Source organism: Astatotilapia calliptera, chromosome 18 (assembly GCF_900246225.1).
Source record: "Astatotilapia calliptera chromosome 18, fAstCal1.2, whole genome shotgun sequence".
NCBI classification, from domain to species: Eukaryota; Metazoa; Chordata; class Actinopteri; order Cichliformes; family Cichlidae; genus Astatotilapia; species Astatotilapia calliptera.
In genome coordinates this window covers 25,903,795-25,925,296 of record NC_039319.1, presented here as the reverse complement: position 1 = coordinate 25,925,296, position 21,502 = coordinate 25,903,795, and the positions used below count along the sequence as shown (strand labels likewise).

Here is a 21,502-nt window from a genome sequence, read left to right as displayed (position 1 = left end):
GACTTGGCATTTTTCTAGAAAAAAGGTTAAACTCTCATCGAATTTGGCCATAATAATCACGACATTCTAATCTGCGTAATTACATGTTACATAATTGAGAATAGGTCACCCATGTGGCAGTAATGGATTGTAGCATCATGCTAGTCAGCTGTTCTATGAAAAATCTATGAATCTAAATGACTGACATGACCCCCAGAGGGGCCGTCCTCACCGATTGTTCCTCCTTAGCGTTGCTGGAGTTGCCCTCAGGGTCAACAGGGGAGTGATCTGTGGGTGGGTCACTGCCTTGGGAAGGGGGGCAGTCTGAAGATGAGCTCTGCTGTGGGGCTGGAGTGGATGCTAAGGAAAAGAACATAATCATGAAGATGAAAGAAAAATATTCACAGAACACAGTAAAAGGACTTATAGATGGATTTTGTGCTAATCTGCTCTGTCAGTATTCTGGCATTGTGGCTGGTAGCATGGATGTGCTTATAGGGAAGCAGTAAGTTTAAAACTATGACCTTTATTGCTTGTCATCACCTATCCTTTTTATCTAATGTACTTGACATTCTATAAAACTTAGGACAACCCTCTTCATTTTCTTAAGGTTAACAGAGTTTTTCGGTTAAAGCTGTAAAGACACAAGGCAAAATGTACAGACATGCTAGTAGTTTTGTGACATTATGTAGGCTATATAAAACTAAGGTGAATGCTAATGTCTGCATGCTAACATATTAGCTTTTTGATTTTTAGCAGGTGTACAGCAATGTTAGTGTGCTAACATTTGTTCAGTAGCCCAGTTGCTAATTGCTTATTAATTAGCTAATTAAGTAGCTAATTGCTAATTAACTTGGGTGTTGATTTGTACCACAGTGAATATAAAACATGTACAAGTATTTTGTAAATTTTGGTCATACTATGTTACAAAATGTACAATTATATGTGGTATTTTCATTGATTAATGACTTAGCATTCTTAGCTAATGTTAGCCAAGTCGTTGCAGCCAGTTTTTTTTAAAAATTACATGTATTAAAACTATATGCATATAACATATATGCATGTAACTTATTTTAAGGTAGTACATATAATTGTTACAATAATATAAGTAATTTAGAAAATACTTCTATTCTCTATGTAAGCCCACTGTTGTCCAAAGTGTTGACCTTTTTCAAAAGGGGATCGAGAAGATGAAAAAAATGCATTGAGCTAGTCATATAAAGTGGCACAGCTGCCGGTTTGAGTAATTATGTAGAAGGTAAATAATATAAAACACTTACGAGACTCAGTAGACGGTGAAGTCGATGTACCTGGGCTCAGAGTCATCCTAGAGAGATCAAGGTCGCTACAGCTCCCTTCTTCTTCCTGGGTCGTAGCAGCTGGAGGTGGCAGGAGCTGACTGCAGACCAGTGTGTCCGGTACACTCATGAGGCCTGGGGTGCCGCACCTGCTCACCCCTGCTGATACAGCACCAGGTTCTACTGATACAGCTGCTCCCGATGTAGAAGGACCCTCACCTGCATCTGAGTCGAGGCCTTCTTTACCCAGGCTGAGCTGCTTTTGGAGCAGGGTGGGGTCGGCCGTATGCTGGGGGCTGGTGATGGCTGAGGATGGGGCTGATAGGTCGCAGGCCTGGGGGCACATTGTGGTTATGGGTACTAAGCCCTGGAGCATGGCGGCCGGGATGGCGTGGCCCCCCACGCCCACTGTCTGGGCCGGCATGTAGGCTGCCATAGCTGCCCACTGCTGCTGTGTAGCAGGGAAAATGTTGGCCTGGCTCCAGATGACCGGCTGACCACTGGGGAGGACCTGAGCCACCTGCAGAGGTGCCTGCACAGGGAAGGCCAGAGTCTGAGCCTGGGCAGGAAATGGCTGCTGAGCCCACTGTGCTGCCTGCACAGGGCCCATGGTCATATAACCTGAAACAGGAACAAGAGTGACAGAGAAAAGAAAAGGAAACGATTAAAGGTCTCCGTGGTTACCAATTTAGTGCACATTATTAAAATGACAGATACTAATCTATAAATACTTCCAATCTTTAAAAATGAGCTATTTAACTCTGAACATAAGAGCAAAAGAGATGCACTTGAGGAGATCATTCTTTTTACAGTCTTAGATTCACAGGGACTTTTCTTGTCGACCTCATTTTGGCACTATAATCTTTCCAAATCATATTTTTGTCACATTTATGCTATTATTTGTGATAGTACAGTCACAAACTTGTTTGAAAATGGTTTGCTGCTGTAGTGCTCCAAGTCATCAGAATGACTTAAATTTAATTTTTCCTTCTTACTCTTTAAATCTTACTGTGAATGAAACCAAGTCAAAATCGGACAGATGGCTGGCTATAAATGTATATTAGAGAACATACAGAGGTACAATCAATGTACAATCCAGTTGGAAACCAGTGCTGCACATGTAGTATAAATAAGAACTACAACAATGTTCCTGCATGAGGCCTGCTGACTTCATATTATAAGCGCTGTTATCTTAGACAGACACACTGTGAAAAGAATGATTGTGAAGGTTGTTGTTTCTTGCATCTAAAAGGATGTTGCTCTTCAGCGAGCTGCTGGTTAAATGATACATCTTTTTTTTCTTCAGTTTTATACAATGTCAGTTGTTTCAGTAAAGTATGCAAAATCACTGTAGTGGTCCTTCAAGTAACACCACTTTGCTGTATCTCACCACAGGTTTACAGCCTAATTAAACTGCATCTCTGTGTGCGGTCCTTAAAGTCGCTCACTGCTAAATCTTGGCAAGATTTTTCATGAACATCAAAGAGCCACGTCGCCACCGGCGTTCTTTATTTTTTCTCGCATTGTGGAAAACGATGAAGCGTTTCAGCCTGGGTATGGATACCTGATGGCACAGAGGTGGGGCTGAAGGGGGCGTACAGCTCAGCAGGAGTGTGTTGCTGCTGGCGGCTGCTCCTGCTAGGGTCCAGTGTGTTGGCAGGTGATGGGGGCATCTGGGAGGAAATGCATACACACACACACACACACACACACACACAGATGTCACCGTGCTATCAAAGTCACCTAAAAGTCACAATATCTTTGGCTGCAGTGTCTGCCACATATTCAGGTCATTTAGATCTCAGTAAATAACCTAATGAAATTAAATGACATTACATGTTGGAGCTAAAAAAAAAGAAAGAGGGTTTGTGTTATAGTACTCACCGAAGGAGGAGTTGACATGTCGCCGAAAAGATCAAAGTGGTTGATATTCTGTCAGTCGAACCGAGGAATGAGGGAGAGAGAAAGACAAAGGCCAGTGATACATCACGCAAATGAGACTTGCACAACCATGAAGCCTTAAATTCATCTCCGGATAGGGTACGGTGGTTGCATGGGTGGGTAGGTGCGGGGAAGTGAATGTTACTCACAAAGGCAGTTTGTGCCGCGGATGGCAAGAAACAACTGTCCCCTCGATTCATTATCAGAAAATGGATCTAAAATGAATCTTTCGTAGCTCGCTATAATTGAGTGGGTAAAAGGCTATTCAGCCCTGTAAAGCAGACTCTGATTAGATATTCTTATGTGCGCCAATCAAGAGCCCCCCCACTCCCACCCCTCCCATGAGAGCTCGGGGTGCTTTATCATGCTGATTTCCCTCTGTGAGCACATACACGGGGGGACTGTGTTTATATCATCAAATGAATGAAGGAAGAAGCTCCTGGAACCACCCGACCGAGGCAATGAGGCCACCTCACCCTATAGGCAGATGTGACCCCTGCTCTAGTCCCCTCTGTCCTCCACTCACACTACTTAAAGGAGAGGAGACCTAGCTATGGGAGAGACTATGAGATGGCTAGGTTGCGTGAAATGTCTCTGAGGGGAGGGGGGGCCATGCACAAGCAGACAATGATTCACAAAAACACACAGGATTTACATGCTGTAAAAGAAACAGACAAACACACAAACACAACGTGGTCAAACTAAAGAAAGGAAAAGGGGGAGGAATCACAGCAATCTACGTTGCTGCCGACAGGGCGTTTATGTCCTCCTCCGATAAGCTGGGACATAACCGATTGTAACTGCATTTCGAAACCATCGAGGGGGATAGAATGAGTCAGAATTTGGAGCGAGATAAACACTGTACACAGAGATCTCTGCCCGCCGGCACCGACACACATCAGGGGAGCTCGAGGCTCTCAGAAAGCTCCAACTGAATGAACAGACAAGCAGTAACACTTAGAGATATGGAAGCGCTGCTACTTAATATACTGGCATGGGCTGTTCAGGTGAGATAGCAACAGGGGCTGGGACAGTTTATCTGTCTGATAGGCTGAGCAACAAGCACAGAAACAGCGAGGAGAAGGAGGAGAAGAAGAGCACTTTGACGCAGCTGTTTTCAGAGGTTACATGGAGGTTCTTACTGGGTTAATGCTTGACAAAATTGGTTTGAATAAATGTTTTTTATCCTTTACAAGCGACTTGAGAGATGTAACAGCGTAGTCACTGCATGGCGGTGAAGAACTCATAAAGCCTAGCAAGATGAGATGAAATATATTTTCAGTTAGATGACATGGCAGGGGGATGGGGTCAAAAGTGCATTTCTTTTTATGCTGTTCTCTGGTCAGATGCTATTTGTTAAAGTAAAGCTTTTATGAGTGTTTGGCGGCCTTGGATAGTATGTAACTGCAACTACACCTCATGCAGCTCAACCCGACACCCACCCCCACCTACAAACCTCTCGTCCTCGACCTCTGAGGAAGATGAAGCAGCCACTCCTTTGTTTATCTAATCAGCCCCCTGCACCAGTCAGTTGGGACCAGCAAACAGATTCTTTGTCTTGACATGAATCAGATTGTGCAAAGATTCAGATTTTGGCTAAGAGACCCGTCCTCTAACGTTGTGTGAAATTGCTGACATGCATGCTTTTGGTTGACAAATCAATTAGTTTCGATTCTTTAAGCATGCTTATCATGATCAGTAGCTTTGTTGTCACAGAAAAAAAACAGACGCAGACACACACATACACCCCTGTGTGACTCGTCCTTGTCTCGAGAAGTTTGTTTTTAAAAGCCTGTCGGCTGTAATTCATAACTGAAACCATTAGATAACAGCAGATTAAATTACTAGAAATGGATGGTGGCTTAAGGCACTTCCTACAAGAGTATCTTAAAGAGAGGTTTGCAAGTAGAAAAATAGGAAAAGTAAATAATAATTCGAAAAAAACAAAACACCTACAGTCATGAAATGGCGTTTTGGGACATCATAGATCCCTTCCTTCTGCTGACTGGTTGGGACCTGCATTGGATTGGAGGTCGAGTCAAACGTAAGTCACATTCAACACCTTTTTTTTTCTTGGCTGAGTATTTAAGAACAAGAACTTACAAGAGCTGAAACATGTCGGAATCAATTTCTATCTGGGCCATTTATTTAGATGCGTTTTCATCGTTTAGCGCAATAGGATTATGCAGATTTTAAAGTTGCGGCACCAAATCAATTCTACTTAAATCAATATCGATTGCAAACAGTGCCTGAGAAAGGTGTGTGCTGGGCTCGTGAGTATTTGTTAATCAGCAACAGCACATCTCAACTAGTTTATCTGGCTATATATAAAGAAAAAAACCTCCTGAGCTCTGGCCTGTTCTGTTTATTTCGTTCACAATTATCCAAACTATCTGTTGCTCTTAAACTCATCTGTCACACCCCCCACTCCTCCACGCTCCTTCGACTGGTTAACTTTGGTTACGTTTTTTCCCCGAGTCTATTGATCTTGTTTCACTCTGAGATCAAATGGCATGGCAAGTGATTAATCTCTCACTCTCTCTGCATCTTTCATCTTCAGAAGAAGGCAAGATACAGAGAGGCAAAAAGAGGAGGAGGAAGAGAAGAGAGGGCGAAAGAGAAGGGGGGCTGGGGAATTGGATTAAACCATACGCCAGCTCCCTGGAGTCCTAGTTGGAGCTTCAAATGGTCTAAAACCAAAAGGTCATCGTATTGGATATATAAAAGCAGAATGTTATACAGGCTGTGGGTGAACTATTCAGACTAAACAACTGACCTTGACTCTGACATCATTTTTTTTAACGTAAAGTTGATGCCTTTTCAATGCCAGCATCTTTAAAGTTACAGCCCTCGAGATTTTCAACATTATTCATCATCTTTATGACACTTTTCAGCATTAGCCTTTACCATTTAGTAGATATCATTGTTTGCAAGGTAATCATCTTTAATATGATCTGCTGGTGCTCATCGTGTAATGATATTCAGCATGAACGTTTTTTTTGTTTGCATGGAATTTTACAACAGAATTTCCTCGTCAGGAACATTAGCTTGATGTACTTATGAAAGTTTGGCATTTTTTAAATTCTTTAAGATGTGCTACGAAGTTATAATATTAGTACTGTTTGTATTATCTATCACAGGGTATGAAGAGGGAAGCAGAATGGGGGGCAATGTTTGTCTTTGTACCTGATAAACGCTCTCCTCTGACTGGGGGCCACGGAGGGGTTCGTGTCCAGCCTCAAACACTATGTACTAAAGAACAGAAGTAGTGGGCAAGGCGTATAGGTGCAGATAATAATGAGATGGAAGAGAGAGAGCAGAGAGAGACAGATTGGTATATAAAACAGAAAGACAGAGGTAGTGAAACATGACAAGAATACATGAAAGCACACAGGAGTGAGGATGGCGTCAAGTGGGAAATGAAATGAGATAGGAATATGAAGTGTATAAAAATAGGGCATGGGAAAAAGGAATGGGGAAGATGAAAGGAGGGAGAAAAAAAGAGTGAGGTGTGAGGAAAGAGCACAAGTATAACAGGTCAGGCAATAGTTCAAGGCAGTGTAGAGGTTTTAGCTTGAGGTCTTACTTCAACCTCAGAAATGCTCCACCTCTTCCAGAGAAAACAGACCTACTGGTCTGAATGTCCTTTAATGAAGTCTTAAAATCTGTCATTAATTCCTTTAACGTTTAAGAAGTGTTTCACATCTTGGGACATGTGCTTAGTCATCTTGCGTGTAGAGTAAGATGAGAGAACTGCAACTTTATAACACTGGCAATTGTAAATACTTAGCTGAAGCCAGCTAATTAGCTTATCATATAGACCAGAAAAGAGCTAGCCAGGCAACAAGCACATTAATTAATGATATAAGTTATATAGTATGTATTATATCAATTACTGAATTATAAAAAAAAAATCTAGGATGTTTTTTTGGTTGACAGCACCTGAAGAAAGTTAGCACAGTTAGCGAAGAGGAAAAATTAGCAAAAATGTCATTTTTACCCTTTGATTTTTCCAAGGAATAAAAACACAAAATTTACTTTTTAAAAGGGAGCTTAAGAGGTGCTAGTAAGCTTAATTTCTTTTCTTTAGACCCAGCCAGGTTGTTAGGCTAGCTATTACTTCTTTATGCTAAGCTAACTGGCATGTAGTTCCATGTTTGGGTACTGTTTTCAGACCATAGGCAGGATAACACAGATTCAGATCCTCTGAAGCTGAGAAGCCAGTGGAAGTGCTCAAAGCCACATTCTATCAGAAGGCCACCAGATGGCTGTGGTTGCAAAAAGACTACAGAGCCTATATTGGCTTCATGTGTGATTTCAAGCCCACAAAATGCTCAAAAGTGATGTTGAACCTACAGGACATGAAACCATTGGTCGTGAGAGAAAAAGCAACTTCAACAAAAGGAACATCAAACCCCAGCTACCAGGTTTTCCTCTTGTAAACAGTAACCCTACAGTGTGACCAAAATGGCCAACAAGTTAAGTCATTAGCTGTTATGCGCCGGCAAAGTCTTTCCTGATGACATTATGGGCTGAGTCGCTCATTTCAGGTCATATTGGTTATACTATGTTTCAGAATGGAGGACTATCAGTATTGTTTTTATTGGCCAATGGCTTACAAGTTTTTTTAGCCAGTGAGCGAGCAGGTTCACAATGAGACCTGCCTCTCTGGTCATATGGTTGTTAGTGGGGTTTTTTTAAACCAATATCGTGACGGTGAGAGCACCAACCTCGAGGCTTCAAAACTAAGGGCCAGATTAACTAAATGGGTTAAAGTAGCTCATGAGCGCAATGCCGAACTAGCATTTATAGGTGTGCTTAGTTGTTCGGGTGATTTACAAAAGTTGCGCTGCTCTCTAAACCCAGTTAGTTGATTTCAATATCAAGCACAAAAATAAGATGTGCTTTTTTTGGCACTTAGCAATAATTTGCATGTCACAAACATTAATACATCATTTTGTGCACTTGATTTAAATATTTGTGTCCCTATATTTTGCATCTTGAGAACTACATGTGCAACAAGTATAGTTCCCACCTCTTGCACGCAATCTTGTCACTGTGATGTCTTTGTAAATGCCAACAGTACCTTTTGTTTTTACGCCTAAACCCAATTTGTGCTGGCACAACGCATTCGTAAAACTGATCCTAAGACTTTAGGAACCAATGAATGAAGTCATGTTTGCTAAGTCTAGCTTTTACACTGTCTGTGATACAGACATGAGAGTTGCACTGGTCCACTTATCTAACTCTTCGCAAGAAATCAATTAAGCATGTTTCCCCAGATGTCAAACAGTTCCTTCTGGGAGCAGGCTGGAGTTTTGTCAACCAACATCAACATAAATTGAAAGCTGCAAATGGAATGATCATACGTGAAAACATACTTGAAGAGCAAAGAACAGAGGTGAACTGGGAGGTGGTTGGACGTATCACTGAACATAGCATTCAGAGTAAGAGTTAGTGTTGTCTGTATTCAGTGTGAGCAAACACAGAGAAAAAAATGTTGAGCCAAATAAATGCACAGGGCAAAAGGGACGGGAATAACAACCAGTCAAGGGGAGGGGGGCATGTCTTTGGAAGAAATCAGAACATTGACACAGATCAACTGAAAAAATATGGTTTTACAACACTGCACTGGCAAATGGGTGTTGAATGGTTGAACAAAACTGTCCACTAGATGGTCTACTGTGTATTACTGGAATGGTGCAATATTTATGAATCATTAATTCAAGCATGTCAGTGGCTGATATAAATTAAGGATTATTTGTTTATATATTTATTCCAAGCTTAAAAAGTGAAAACAGCTAGAAAGCATCAAAGTCAGCAGTGTTTAGCTCCCGCTCTGAGTGCCTACGGACCTACCTGGTAAACTGGATCATCCACTTCATCTTCCAGGATAGTCTGTGTGTGTGGAACAGAAGGCAGATGACACATTTTGTTTTTCAGTCTCATTAGAGAATAAATTGAGAGAAGATGATAAAAAAAGAACCCCCATCACCACCAGCAACAACAACAAAAAAATACACTCATCGCAGCGTGACATTTCCTGCAAGCAGGCACAATTATAGACTGACAGCACGTTGCTTTTTAATCAAACAGTAATTTGGCACATCACAGACAAAACAACACATATTTCCTAGACGTGACAGTAATAATAATAATAATAATGATAAAATCAAACCAGCAAAACCTGTTGCTTTTCCATTGTAGTTAGATGTTCAGAACAGAAATCAATGGTCCAGACAAACACACAAAACAGCATCGCACTTTAAAGGAAGCTACAACGTGTTAAGATATTTGTTGTGTGAATGAATTGCAGGCGGAGTTATAACGTGTGATCTCACCTCCGAATTAGAAATGAAACTGAGTGGAAAACAACAAAAAAAGAAAATGCAAAGACTTCACGCAGGAAATCCTACCTGGTACACTGCCTGCTCACACTGTTTGTCCTTCTGGGCCTTCTTCTCCATCTCCTCCCGCTGTTTTATATCGTAGATGAGTGTGAAGAGGTCACGCAGGTCAATGATGAGAGGCTCCGCCTGGATGAGAGAATTGGAATATGATGGTGAAGGACTGAATTAAGAAAAGGTTAGCAATAGATGGTATATAATCAAAGTATCACCTTTCTCTCTCTATCTATCTATCTATCTATCTATCTATCTATCTATCTATCTATCTATCTATCTATCTATCTATCTATCTATCTATCTATCTATCTATCTATCTATCTATCTATCTATCTATCTATATATATATATATCTATATACATACATACATACATACATACATATATGTATACTATAGTACTAATAGTACTCCATCATCCATAACTGACGGACAGGAAGCAGCATGTGAGGCTGGGAAAGAATGTCTCGGACTCCTGGACCATCAGCACCGGCTCCCCTCAGGGCTGTGTTCTTTCTCCTCTGCTCTTCTCCCTGTACACTAACTACTGCACCTCCACCCACCAGTCTGTCAAGCTAATCAAGTTTGCAGATGACACCACCGTTATTGGACTCATCTCGGACGGGGTGAGTCTGCCTACAGGAGGGAGGTTGAACGTCTGGTGTCCTGGTGCAGCCGCAACAACCTGGTGCTGAATGCCCAGAAGACAGTGGAGATTGTTGTGGACTTCAGGAAGCACACAGCTCCACTCCCCCCCATCATCCTGACTGACACCCTCATCACCTCTGTGGACTCATTCCGCTTCCTGGGTACCACCATCACCCAGGACCTGAAGTGGGAGCCCACCATCACCTCTGTCATAAAGAAAGCCCAGCAGAGGATGTACTTCCTGAGGCAGCTGAAGAAATTCAACCTGCCAACATGGACGATGATGCAATTCTACACTGCAATCATCGAGTCCATCCTCACCTCCTCCATCACCGTGTGGTACATTGGAGCCACTATCAGGGACAAACAGAAACTGTACGCCCTGCTGAGAAGGTGATTGGCTGCAGACTCCCATCTCTGCAGCACCTGTACACCTCCAGGACACTGGGGCGTGCAGCTCGGATCACAGCTGACCCTTCTCACCCTGGACACAGTCTATTTGACCTGCTCCCCTCAGGCAGGAGGCTCCGGTCCATTCGCACCAGAACCTCTCGCCATAAGAACAGTTTCTTCCCCTCTGCTGTTGGACTCATGAACAATAACCATATGACTGTTCCCACCACTAACACATGACCCTACTCATGTATATATCTATCTACTTAGCACTTTTAATTTCTAATTTTTATATTTATTTAAGCGTTATCTGACAGTATGTTTGCACTAAGTACCGCAGCAATTTCCTAATGTTGTAAACCTGCTCAACATTTGGCAATAAAACCCTTTCTGATTCTGATTCTGATAACTAGAAGAATAGTTTTACTTAAAATATGAAATACACTGTTCATAATATGAGAACTTAAACAGAGTTGTAGGCAAGTTAATCAACTAACATGTCAGAGTCAAAGTCAAACTTATTCTCTTTTCTGCCAAATGTAAAGAATATGACTGAGAATTAAAATATTCGTGGGGAAAAGTACTCACAGACTGCGCGGTCTTGATGGCCACAAACCTGTGGTGGCCCTCCTTCCCACAGACATAGCCAAAGGCGCGATGGTCCCGGGTGTCCTTGGCAATGTAGCTGATCTCATGGACTGAGTGGTGATGAAGGAGCACCTTGATGGCAAAAAATATGAAAGTGTTAGCTAAAACTAAACAAAAAAAGGTCTTCTGTTTCACGTGTCCTATTTGTCTTCTTCTACTTTAAGATGCAGAAATGAAAACCTGATGTATGATTTAAAATCCTCCCTTAAAAAAAAAGACCACAGTACTGTAAACTGTGCTGGGAGACAAAGTAGGTCAAAGCTACTTAAAACATCTTTGCATATTGTTGAGCCAAATGCAACACAACACAGAGTGTGCTTCAAAGAGTGCTCTCATCTCTGCATATAACTTTATGGATAATGTAGCTACAGAACTAGCATTCATTAAAGATATAAACCAGTGGCATGATTTTAGCTTTGTGCTGTTTTGTGATATCAGCAAGACTCGAGTTGCCGTTCGACGAAAAAACACCAAATTAGCAAGCAAGAGATATTAGCAATTGCAAAACTATACTTTGGGTTGTAAGTATATAGGAGTAACTCAGCTCTTCACACCCATCTGCTTCCTCCTCTCTTAGAAGATATGTGCTTAGACACCAGGAAGGAGCGTTTGTTTGAATATTAGCCGATATTCGGCGCCATGTGTGTCGGCGCCGGTAATGCCTCAGATTAATGTAAAATACAAAACTAATACGACTCGGGCACTCAATTCAGTGGCAAATCACATCAGCTTTACATGAAGCATTTCCATCTAAATGCTCGCTGACGCAGCCTGTGCTCTAGCGATCCCCATTTCCACCTAAATAAGTCAAGAGGGGTATTTAGTGTGGAGTGTTATTTACTGCCAGTAATCAGTAAATAAAAAGAGGAGCATTAGGGGGCATGATTTCCGAGCAACAAATGAGCATGTCAAAAAGCTGGTGAGCTGCGCGGGTCGTGGCAGGAGGCTTAATGCTCTTTTTCATTAGAGGCGAAAGACGTACTACTATCACCACCAGTCACATTGAAAAGAGATATTATCAAAAAGATGAGGGGCTTTTTTGTTTGGTGGGGTGAGGAGTAGGCTGTTGGTGGTCGGGCGGGAGATGGCAGCCACGGGACAAGCGCTGTTGCATAATTATCAGTTTAGCTCTAATGACAGCTGAGGTGGAGCCGGCGGTGTAATTAGCATTAGCGGCAATGATCATTAAGGGGTGGAACTGAGTGCTAATTATCGGTTAGCGCTGATGAGCAGAGTGGGCCTATCTAGCCAACACTACGCCGCGGGACGGGGGAGAAGCGAGCCCCTTGATCATCCTGTAATGGAACAGCAGGCCTCTGAGTCTGCCGGGTGGGGGTGGAAGCCAGGATGCAGGCGGAAACAGTCCATTTCATATCATCGCCATAAGACTGCTCACTGCACTATCATTAGCACACAGACAGGGCCTGAGTGATCTTAAGTAGGTCCTGCAGCACTCTCCTAATCGCACTGGAGTAAACCACTTGGCTTTGGGTTGTATAGCAAATGCAAGGCCCACAATCCAGTGCTGTCAAGTTTAACTTTTAGGGGCTAAAGGGCAAACTGTCCTGTATGAATCATGCTATTTCGTGATTTCTGTTGACATTTGGAGAAGAGATTGAAATATGGTCAACGCATTGAAAGATGTGTTACAGGTAATGCAGCTGCAAGAATATGTCAACTGTGGGAGTCAGGCTTATAAGATGGCGGCCCGAGCAGCCGTTGTGAACTGAGCCGTACGAGCGTCTGCCCTCTGGATGTCCTGCATTGTAGGTTCACGGTACAGCAGCTGGCACAGAGGTTGGCAGTGCAGCCCTGCCAAACCGGGCCTATTCGCTAATGTGATACTCACCCCTGATCTTTCACAGTAAATCTTGATCCCGCCGAAAGAGACCGTCAAGAAGACTCTCTGCTTGTGCTCCCCTTTGGAACGTGCTGAGGAAGCCATTCCCTGCAGGAGATTAAAGGGAACGACATGAGGAGATAAAAGAAGATGATGAAGCCTTCCTCTATTCCGACTCAGGTGAGTGTGGCAGTGGGAGATGTGGGGTAGAGATTGGGGGCAGGGTGACAGGAGTTACATAAAGTGTGATAGGACAGGATGTTCTTTCATGTGCTCTTTTTTTCTTGAAGCTTCACTCTCAGAGGAATTCACACATCGCCTTGTGCAGCGAGTTATATTATTATTGCCATTTCCCCCTTTAGAACCATTTTTCTCTCCCTTTTTTTGAAGTAAGTGTGCTACACCTCAACGTGGCAATACACAAGTGCTAGCTAACAACAATAAGGTGAGATCTGCTGACAGAATGGATCGCGCCGCTGACCGACGTCAGCTCGCTTCGGGAACTTCACATAGTGCTGACTGAACACCCAATCCAGCCTTTGAAGTATGTTTTTCCCATGGATCTCACCAGCTTCTTTTTCCTCATATTCTCAGCTCTGATAAAGAAAACAATTAAAATTTCCACCGTGTTCCCTTTGATGCGACCTGTGTGCTTGACATGTCTTTCACAGAACAACGCCTGGGAGAAAATAGAAGAGAGGAGAAGAGGAAAGATGAGATAAGGGTAGAAAAAGCTTGCCTTCTGCGCTCAGTATGTCTGGAAAAACTGCATCAATGCTATTCAATTCAATTCAGTTCAGTTTCATTTATATAGCACCAAATCACAATGGCAATCGCAAGGTAAAGACTCTACAATAACACAGAGAAAACCCCAACAATCAGATGGGCCCCTATGAGTAAGCACTTGGCAACAGTGGGAAGGAAAAACTCCCTTTTGACGGAAAGAAAAACTTCAGCAGAACCAGGCTCGGGGCAGGGGAGCCATCTGCTACGACTGGTGGGGCATGTGAGGGGGAGGAGAAGTTCTTTGAAAGCCTAGCTGATAACACAACCACAAAGCCTGAATCGCAGTGATCACCTTCGAGCTAGCTTGAAATAACTATACAGTAAAAAGCTGAAGGAATAACAGTACATAAAGGAAGAGGGCGAAGGATAAAGAGCAGAACAAGCAACAGGAGCAGGAAAGAGATAAAGCAAATGAGAAAGAGGCGGGTGGGCAGGAGAGTCAATGGATGTTGTCAATCAGTCATCGGCATCCCCATTTGGCGGATTAGTCCACACAGCAGTGAACGGCAGCTCAATAGAGACCTGTACCCCCTCTCTATCCCCTGTCCAGATAATAGCAGTTCTGTATCGACTGCTCCATTGACTGTAACTGGCTGGGAGCTGGTGACTACCGGAGTCATATGGAGGGCACTGCAGAAATGTCTGATCAAAGCAGTGAAAAAGTTGCTTTATTAGAAGTACTGTATCATTTGAAAAGGGTATGGGCAATGAGAGGTTTTGCCTTCTGGCTATACTGCTTTTCCAGTGGGGCTTCCCACACATTTAAGCTCTAGGAAAGTCATTGAGAATATGCATTTACAGTTCATCTGCTTATCCTGTAGCCAATTACTGCAGTGATGCTTGCGTGTTGCTTCTTTGCTCAACTGATAAATATCACTTGCCATTCATTTGTCTTATTCCTTTAATGTAAAACCAGAGCCTTTATGATACAGGTTTACATTAAAACGGTCTATTTGCAGTACACCTCAATAGAGCACATCGTCTTTGTCTCTGAGAAGCCAGGTTTTTATTCATCAATTTTGTATAAGACCATTACCAAAGATAAGAATCACATCAGAGGTGTGAATCTTAAAATCATCAGGCAGTTCAAAATGTTTAGTTGCTGCAGTTTCCCCCAAAACAGATCACTGTAATTGCCAAATTCAAAGAAACAGCAACTTTCAGCGCTAAAAACAGACAAGAAGCCAATGAAATGATACCAAAAACTAAACTTCTTCAAACAGAACTCATGGCTCGATAGTGAATCAGTCCCCAAAGACATTAATATTGTCCAAAAATGCCACACTTTGAAGCAAAATAATACTGCATTTCCAGTCTTCTATAAGATTTTCTTTTGTCTCTTTCAAATATCTTATTACCTTATTTCACCCGGTATAGTTATTGTGCATGGGAAGAATTGTAAATAACTCTTCTAATTTGTGGCCATTTTGAATGGCAGGTGAACAGACAGCTGCTGCTGCAAGCTGTCTGCCAGGCTTCAGCTCAGCTAATATACACTGAACTGGACCTCTTAACTGCATTTCTGCATTTCTAATTATCTGACCAAAAAAGATGGCTCGCTGAAATGTTAAGAGTACTAAGAGCCCATCCGAAGAGTCTTTCTTACACTTTTACTGAGTAAAATTATAATTTTTTTATTGAACCTTATTATCATCAGCAGATACCCAAGTCTGTGTGATGCACATAGATAAGCAAGCTAGCATCAGCTAATAGCCACTACAACTCATGTGATAATAATCACTTTTTCTGGCTGCAAACAAATAAATAAACAAAAAACAACAACAACAGGAGCCACAAAAGCTAAAGCTGTCCACGGTCTAAAAATTCAAAACAAAGCTGAAAAATAAAATAGACCTGATTTAAGCATCTGATTATAATGATAGACATGATTTACTCTGTACTCTGTCTTTATTACTATGTCTTTTACATGAAATTAAATTGACAAACCTAAACAGAAGCAACATTTTCACCAATCTGTCTATCCAACATGTGCAGGCTCAGTCACTTAGAGGAGAGAAGCTCATGAAAGGTGACTTAATAGAGGTAATTCCTTTTAAGTAGAAGTTCATACATCAAACTGTCTCCTTCCTATCATAATCCTCGCTGCCCTTCATACCTGTTTGTTGTTGCTTCTTGTGTCCCACACCCTCCCCTTCATTTGCCTCACTCCTGCTGCGCTCTCCTCTTGCTTGTAGGTGGGGGGGGATTTCAGCCCTGGAGCTGCCCCTGATCCCCAATAAAGCCTTCTCCACAGCCCCACCATTTACCTTACTTCTCTGACACTTTTTCCCCATTTAAAAATAATAGAAATAACTCGCAGATTATGTAGTAAGTTCAAGAATACCCAACTCGTTCATCCACCACTTTTTATGCAGGCATTTTCTGACTCTCTCTGTCTCTCTGGCTGAATTTGATCTAGTTTACTTTCAATATTTTGCAAGGAAAACTAGCTGAAGTATTATCTGGGTCATGTTATCGCAGTTTGCATATGTGCCACAAGTGTAACATCATGAAATTGGTTGTAAAAATAGAGTGTGAGTGACACGAGAAAACATACAGGAGACAGATCGGGGTGGGGGGATGGGATGGTTACTCTCCTCGCACATGCGGAAAAGTGAAAATTCTCTTATTTAACTGATATACTGATTTAAGTATTTCTCAGAATAGGGAGCCAGTTTGCCCCGGAGGTAAAGAAAAAACAAAGACATATGAATATATGCGAAGTGCTTTGAGCAACACTAAAAATAAAGCAGCCTATTAAAATAAAGTAGAAAGCCGCTTCCATTTTGCACAAGCCAACCTTACAGTAGCTTTCTATAGGACACTGTGGAATAATAAGGCTGGACTTTCATTTGTTCCATCTGGTCAGTTCAAACCTTCAGTGAGTCATACACAGGATAAGACAAGCTCCTGTGATTCATTCAACAACAGACAACACAGCCATGTCTGAGCATGCTTATTCCAAATCTGACTGAGATGATTGAAGATGCTCAGTGATGTCCACACAGACTCAGACACACACACAAAGAAGTCTGCACCTTCAGCTTCATCATGGAGTCCTGGCACAGCTTGTCCCCGCGTGCGGCTGTCACCTCATCAATCCCAATCAGCTTGGCCTTGTAGCGCACGCCATCTCCGCGGAAACGCTTAATAAGCCCCGCCTCACTGCGGTCCTGACCTGCAGAGGAAGAGAAAGAGAAACAGACAAGAGTTGGAGAAATAAGAACGAGAGAGTGATTACAGGAAATGAGGACGTGTGAGCTCAACTGAATTGAACACATTTGGTACGTGGGCTTCTGCGTGCGGTGTCTGTGCGTAGGTGCATGCGTATTTGCGCGTGTGTCTCTTTGCTCCGGTGTTAATATTTATGGAATAGGAAACGCAGAAAGAATAGAAAATTAGCAGCGGCGCGCAAAGATGGAAAGAAAATTGAACTTGAAATTGAAAATGAAGTTGGATAAAGCCGGCGCACTAAATGAGAAAACAACTGGAACATCAAAAACAGTCAGCGCCACAATCACCTGTCGCAGAGCATTGTAGGGCATTCACACACAAAGGCAGGACTGAAGGGAGGGGGTGCTTACTCCAGTGTTGCTACCCATGGCTGGAGTTCCCATGGGTGCTATTGGTAGCGACAAACCAGCCTGAATGGCTCCTATTGAGAGGAATCTTCTCGGTCCAGCGCTCACCCACAATCCACCCAAGCCCTCTCTGTGTGATGGATGTAGGGTGGTGGCAAGAAGGTGGCGGGCTGATGGTGTGAGCCGCTGGGGGCAGTGGGGGGTGTTCACGTGTGTGTCTGGATGGCCTCAGGCTTTATACTGTCATCCCCTCCCCTCCTTCTTCCTGATTATTCTGTCTCTCCAGCCACCCTGACATCTCCTTGATACCGACACCTTTCTCATTTTGTCTCATCGCTCGCTGTTTTGATTATGTGGGTTCAAGCCTCAAGCGTTATCTCGTAGGTCTACATTGTATAACCTGTGCGGGCTTTGTCACTCGCAAAACACCGGCTCCCTGCAGCAGTCGCACAAAGATAGTAGGGATTTCGAATCAAGGTCACCGGCACCTTGGAGAATTTAACAGTTTCAAGTCTCTTCCTCATTCAAATCTAGGTCAGGAGACCATGCAGTACATCAGTTAGCAGCACATTAAAGGGGCTGGCTAGGCTGTGGGCGACAACGAGACAAGGTGTAACATCCTTAACAGAGGCTGTCAGGCTGTGCTCCAAAGTCACATTTACGCCAAAATCAGCTTATTCCACCCAGAAATGCCATTGCCTGCCACATCTAACCAAATTCCCGTCTTCCGTTTCTGCAATTTCCAAGTCAAAAACAAAAATTGGAAACAACGGAAAAGGGCAGATTAAGAAGCGTCTCTCTCCCCACCCACCCACCACCCCATCTTAGTGAAATGTAAGTGCTTGTCTTGGCTGTGCACACTTCTTCACTAATTCATGAGGGCACAATTCTCTAAAAGGGGGAAGGGCTTGAGGATGCTAAAGTCATTAAAGTCTCTAAGCAAGCGACTGTCAAATCTGGGTCTAATTTAGACTTATTTCACTGCCAGAGGAGTTATACACCTAATGGGCACATCTGAACATCAGCCGCAGCGTGTGAAGAAACGGACGCTCAGATTTAGTGACGAACTCCCTAAAAATACGAACTGTAGCCACACGTGTCCTATTTGCTAAACCCCGGAAGGTAATTATCATTGCTCACAAAGCAACCACAGTTTGTTTGCGCAGTATTATGCATTCCACCCTGATTTTACCGAGTCATATACTCTGTAATGTAATGTAAAATACATGCTGCTCCAGATGCATTTTAAATACAATTGGTCCAATTCAGTGCAACTCTCTCAGATGAGCTGTAACCAAATGTTTTGTGCCATTTGTTTCTTTACATACCGCATACGGCCCTCCTCACACTTCAGGAAGGATTTAGAGATTTATGCACAGATCCTCAAAAAAAAATAAAAAATAAAATAGGCCTTGCATACCAAATGAGAGTCTTGAGTCAGTGGCGTAACTTGTTCACTACGTGCTCTGGGTTCAGATCCAGATGAGCGAGTGTGCTGTATTTGAAAACTAAAGAGCTGAGGGGCATGTTGTTTCATGTTGTTACACACTGTAAGAGAGGAGAAGCGAGAAGGTGTGTGTGTGTGTGTGTGTGTGTGTATGGGTTCGTGACGGGAGGTGACACATATTCCTCTGGCTTTCTGGATTTACAATTACCCAAGGTTGAATGGTCCTCACAATGATTCTGGCCCGTAAGGCTGATGCTCATAATTTTTCTGACAGTGGATTGCCTGAAGTATTGTGTGCTGTTTGTCTCTATGTGTCCTGGTGCCTGGTGGTCTGAAGTGCATGTGTCCAGGGTTAAAATTTAGACCTCGTCTCCTGCTTCCCAATATTTCCAAAATCCCTTGCTTCTCAGTAGTCTTACAAAGATTTTATTTTTAAAAAAAACTGAGTCGGGCATTAAAATCCAGGATGTCAGAGGCTTTAAATCAAACGCTACAATCCTCCCACGTGACACGCAGGCTCTGCACCAGGACCATGGAGAGAACAATTACTGTTCGCCCTGCTCCATACTGTTTCAGGGCTCGTGTCTGATCACAGTGTTGCATCCGTCTTCTTGCCACACTAGAATGGGGACAGCAAAGGGACAGATGGCGGCAGATGGAGAGTCAGAAGTGCCCCTCCAGATATAAGGACTTGGCAACAAGAAACTTTTTGTTGGGGATCTGGGCATAGAGGCAGCTTAACCTTTGAACCTCTCTGGGTGTGTATCTGTGCCTTCCTGTCCTTTTCCTTTAAAGTCGCTGTTTGCCAGTAGCCACACACACATCCACACGCACACACACCATCCTCCGAGCTATAATGAAATATGCAATAGCAGCCGATATTTTCTCTGAAATAAAAAGACAGGTATTTCCTGTCAGCGCAGGAGGCTGAAGTAGCAGCGAAGAGAATGCTCGTCTGAGAAAAGCAAAATCTGTCCGAGCCATCTGCCTCCCCCCATGTGCGCAAAAGAAATTTCACAAGCCTCAGCAAACACACAGAAGCACATTTACAAATCTCAACAGCGGTGCGTGCTCTCCCCGTCCAGCCCTCACTGATGTAAAAATAAACAAATACATTGAAAATTCTTCGACCAAACTTTGGCACTAAACGCAGCATTGAGGGTTTGGCTAAACGGCTGATCAATAAAGCAGTTTCAGGATTAATGAAGGCTTTTGTGCAAATTGTCAGTTCACTAGATAGATCAGTGACTCGCTGTGGAGTCACACACAGGAGACGGTGTGTGCAGGCTGGCATTTTGTGGGGATGATACTTTAGGAAGGGGGGGGCTCCATGATGCTATTACCAAGCTGATGGGGACGCAACGTCAAGACACAGTTAGGAAAATGCATACCTGCAAATGACTTGGCAAATAGTGTTTGAATAGATTTGAATGGGTAGTATTTGTATTGCCTCTTAGAGTATGGGAGGCAACCAGTGATTTACTCTGCTGCTTGTCTGCTAGCTGCTCTCTGCCCTTTTCTCCCCTGCTCTCAGTGTCTTCCATGTCCTCAACTCCATGCTTTTCTTTTTGAAATGAATCTTTTTTGCTTTCTTTCTCTTTTTCGATGCACAGATTACACTGGTAGAGCAACAGTTGCTATGGAGATAGAGTAAAGTCACGCATGTAAAGCAATTCTGACGATGGGTAGAGGGGAGCTTTGGATTTTATGACGGCAGACTTTGCAGTCAGGATTGAATTTTTCCTCACCGTTTTGAGAAGAATGAAGAGTGATATAAGTGCGTGCCAAAACCAAAACGGACACGCAAAAAACCAAGTTCACCCTAAATTGTTTCGCATTCATCACAAATGCATCAGAATTTTATGAAAATGATACAGAAGCAATTAAATAATAAGTGGCCTATGATGCATTAGTGGATGAACCAGGACATGACTAAGGGGGCAAATCTTTTTATGTTGTAATGGGCAACTTATCTCCAATTTATTTCTATTCTGTGAGTGGCAATATTGTGGCATTTTGAAAGGATTCAAAGATTTTCCCTATTTTTTGCATCCATAATATACAACTTGATGTAGTTTGTAGGGGTGAAACGATATTCGTATCGATATTGAACCGTTCGATACAGCGCTTTCGGTTCGGTACGCATATGTATCGAACAATACAAATTTTTTATTTTATTTTATCAACTTTTCTTCTGACGATGCTGTCTGTGTTGAGCGCTCAGTGGATCTGCGTTCGACTACTCCGCCTAGGCTGCACCGTCGAGCGCAGATCCAGTGTTGCCAACTTAGCGACTTTGTCGCTATATTTAGCGAGTTTTCAGACCCCCTTAGCGACTTTTTTTCTAAAAAGCAACTAGCAACAAATCTGGCGACTTTTTCTGGTGTAATTGGACTTATTTATGACGACTTTTTGACGTGAAAGCGGGTATCGCTTTTACTCTCAACAAGCAGCGGTGCTGCCGTGGGTACCTCGCCCGTTCCAAAGTGCTCACGGTGGAGAATAGTCCTCCCCAGCTGCTATCAGGGCAGAAGATGT

General features: G+C 42.9%; 1 protein-coding gene across 3 annotated transcripts in view; it reads right to left on the bottom strand.

Moving 5' to 3' along the window:
• The window catches only part of LOC113010063 (disabled homolog 1-like), a 52,649-nt gene that overhangs the window by 692 nt on the left and 30,455 nt on the right, over positions 1 to 21,502 (bottom strand). For 2 of the 3 annotated variants that reach the window (XM_026148882.1, XM_026148883.1), the window contains exons 3-13: positions 16,975 to 17,114; positions 13,160 to 13,258; positions 11,251 to 11,382; positions 9,635 to 9,754; positions 9,078 to 9,116; positions 6,405 to 6,470; positions 5,175 to 5,234; positions 3,162 to 3,209; positions 2,842 to 2,950; positions 1,260 to 1,898; positions 212 to 339 (exon numbers count right to left, since the gene is read on the bottom strand). In XM_026148882.1, the coding sequence (XP_026004667.1) occupies positions 212 to 339; positions 1,260 to 1,898; positions 2,842 to 2,950; positions 3,162 to 3,209; positions 5,175 to 5,234; positions 6,405 to 6,470; positions 9,078 to 9,116; positions 9,635 to 9,754; positions 11,251 to 11,382; positions 13,160 to 13,258; positions 16,975 to 17,114 (1,580 nt within the window). The remainder of the gene's footprint in view (positions 1 to 211; positions 340 to 1,259; positions 1,899 to 2,841; positions 2,951 to 3,161; positions 3,210 to 5,174; positions 5,235 to 6,404; positions 6,471 to 9,077; positions 9,117 to 9,634; positions 9,755 to 11,250; positions 11,383 to 13,159; positions 13,259 to 16,974; positions 17,115 to 21,502) is intronic. The other variant, XM_026148884.1, reaches the window with a different exon arrangement.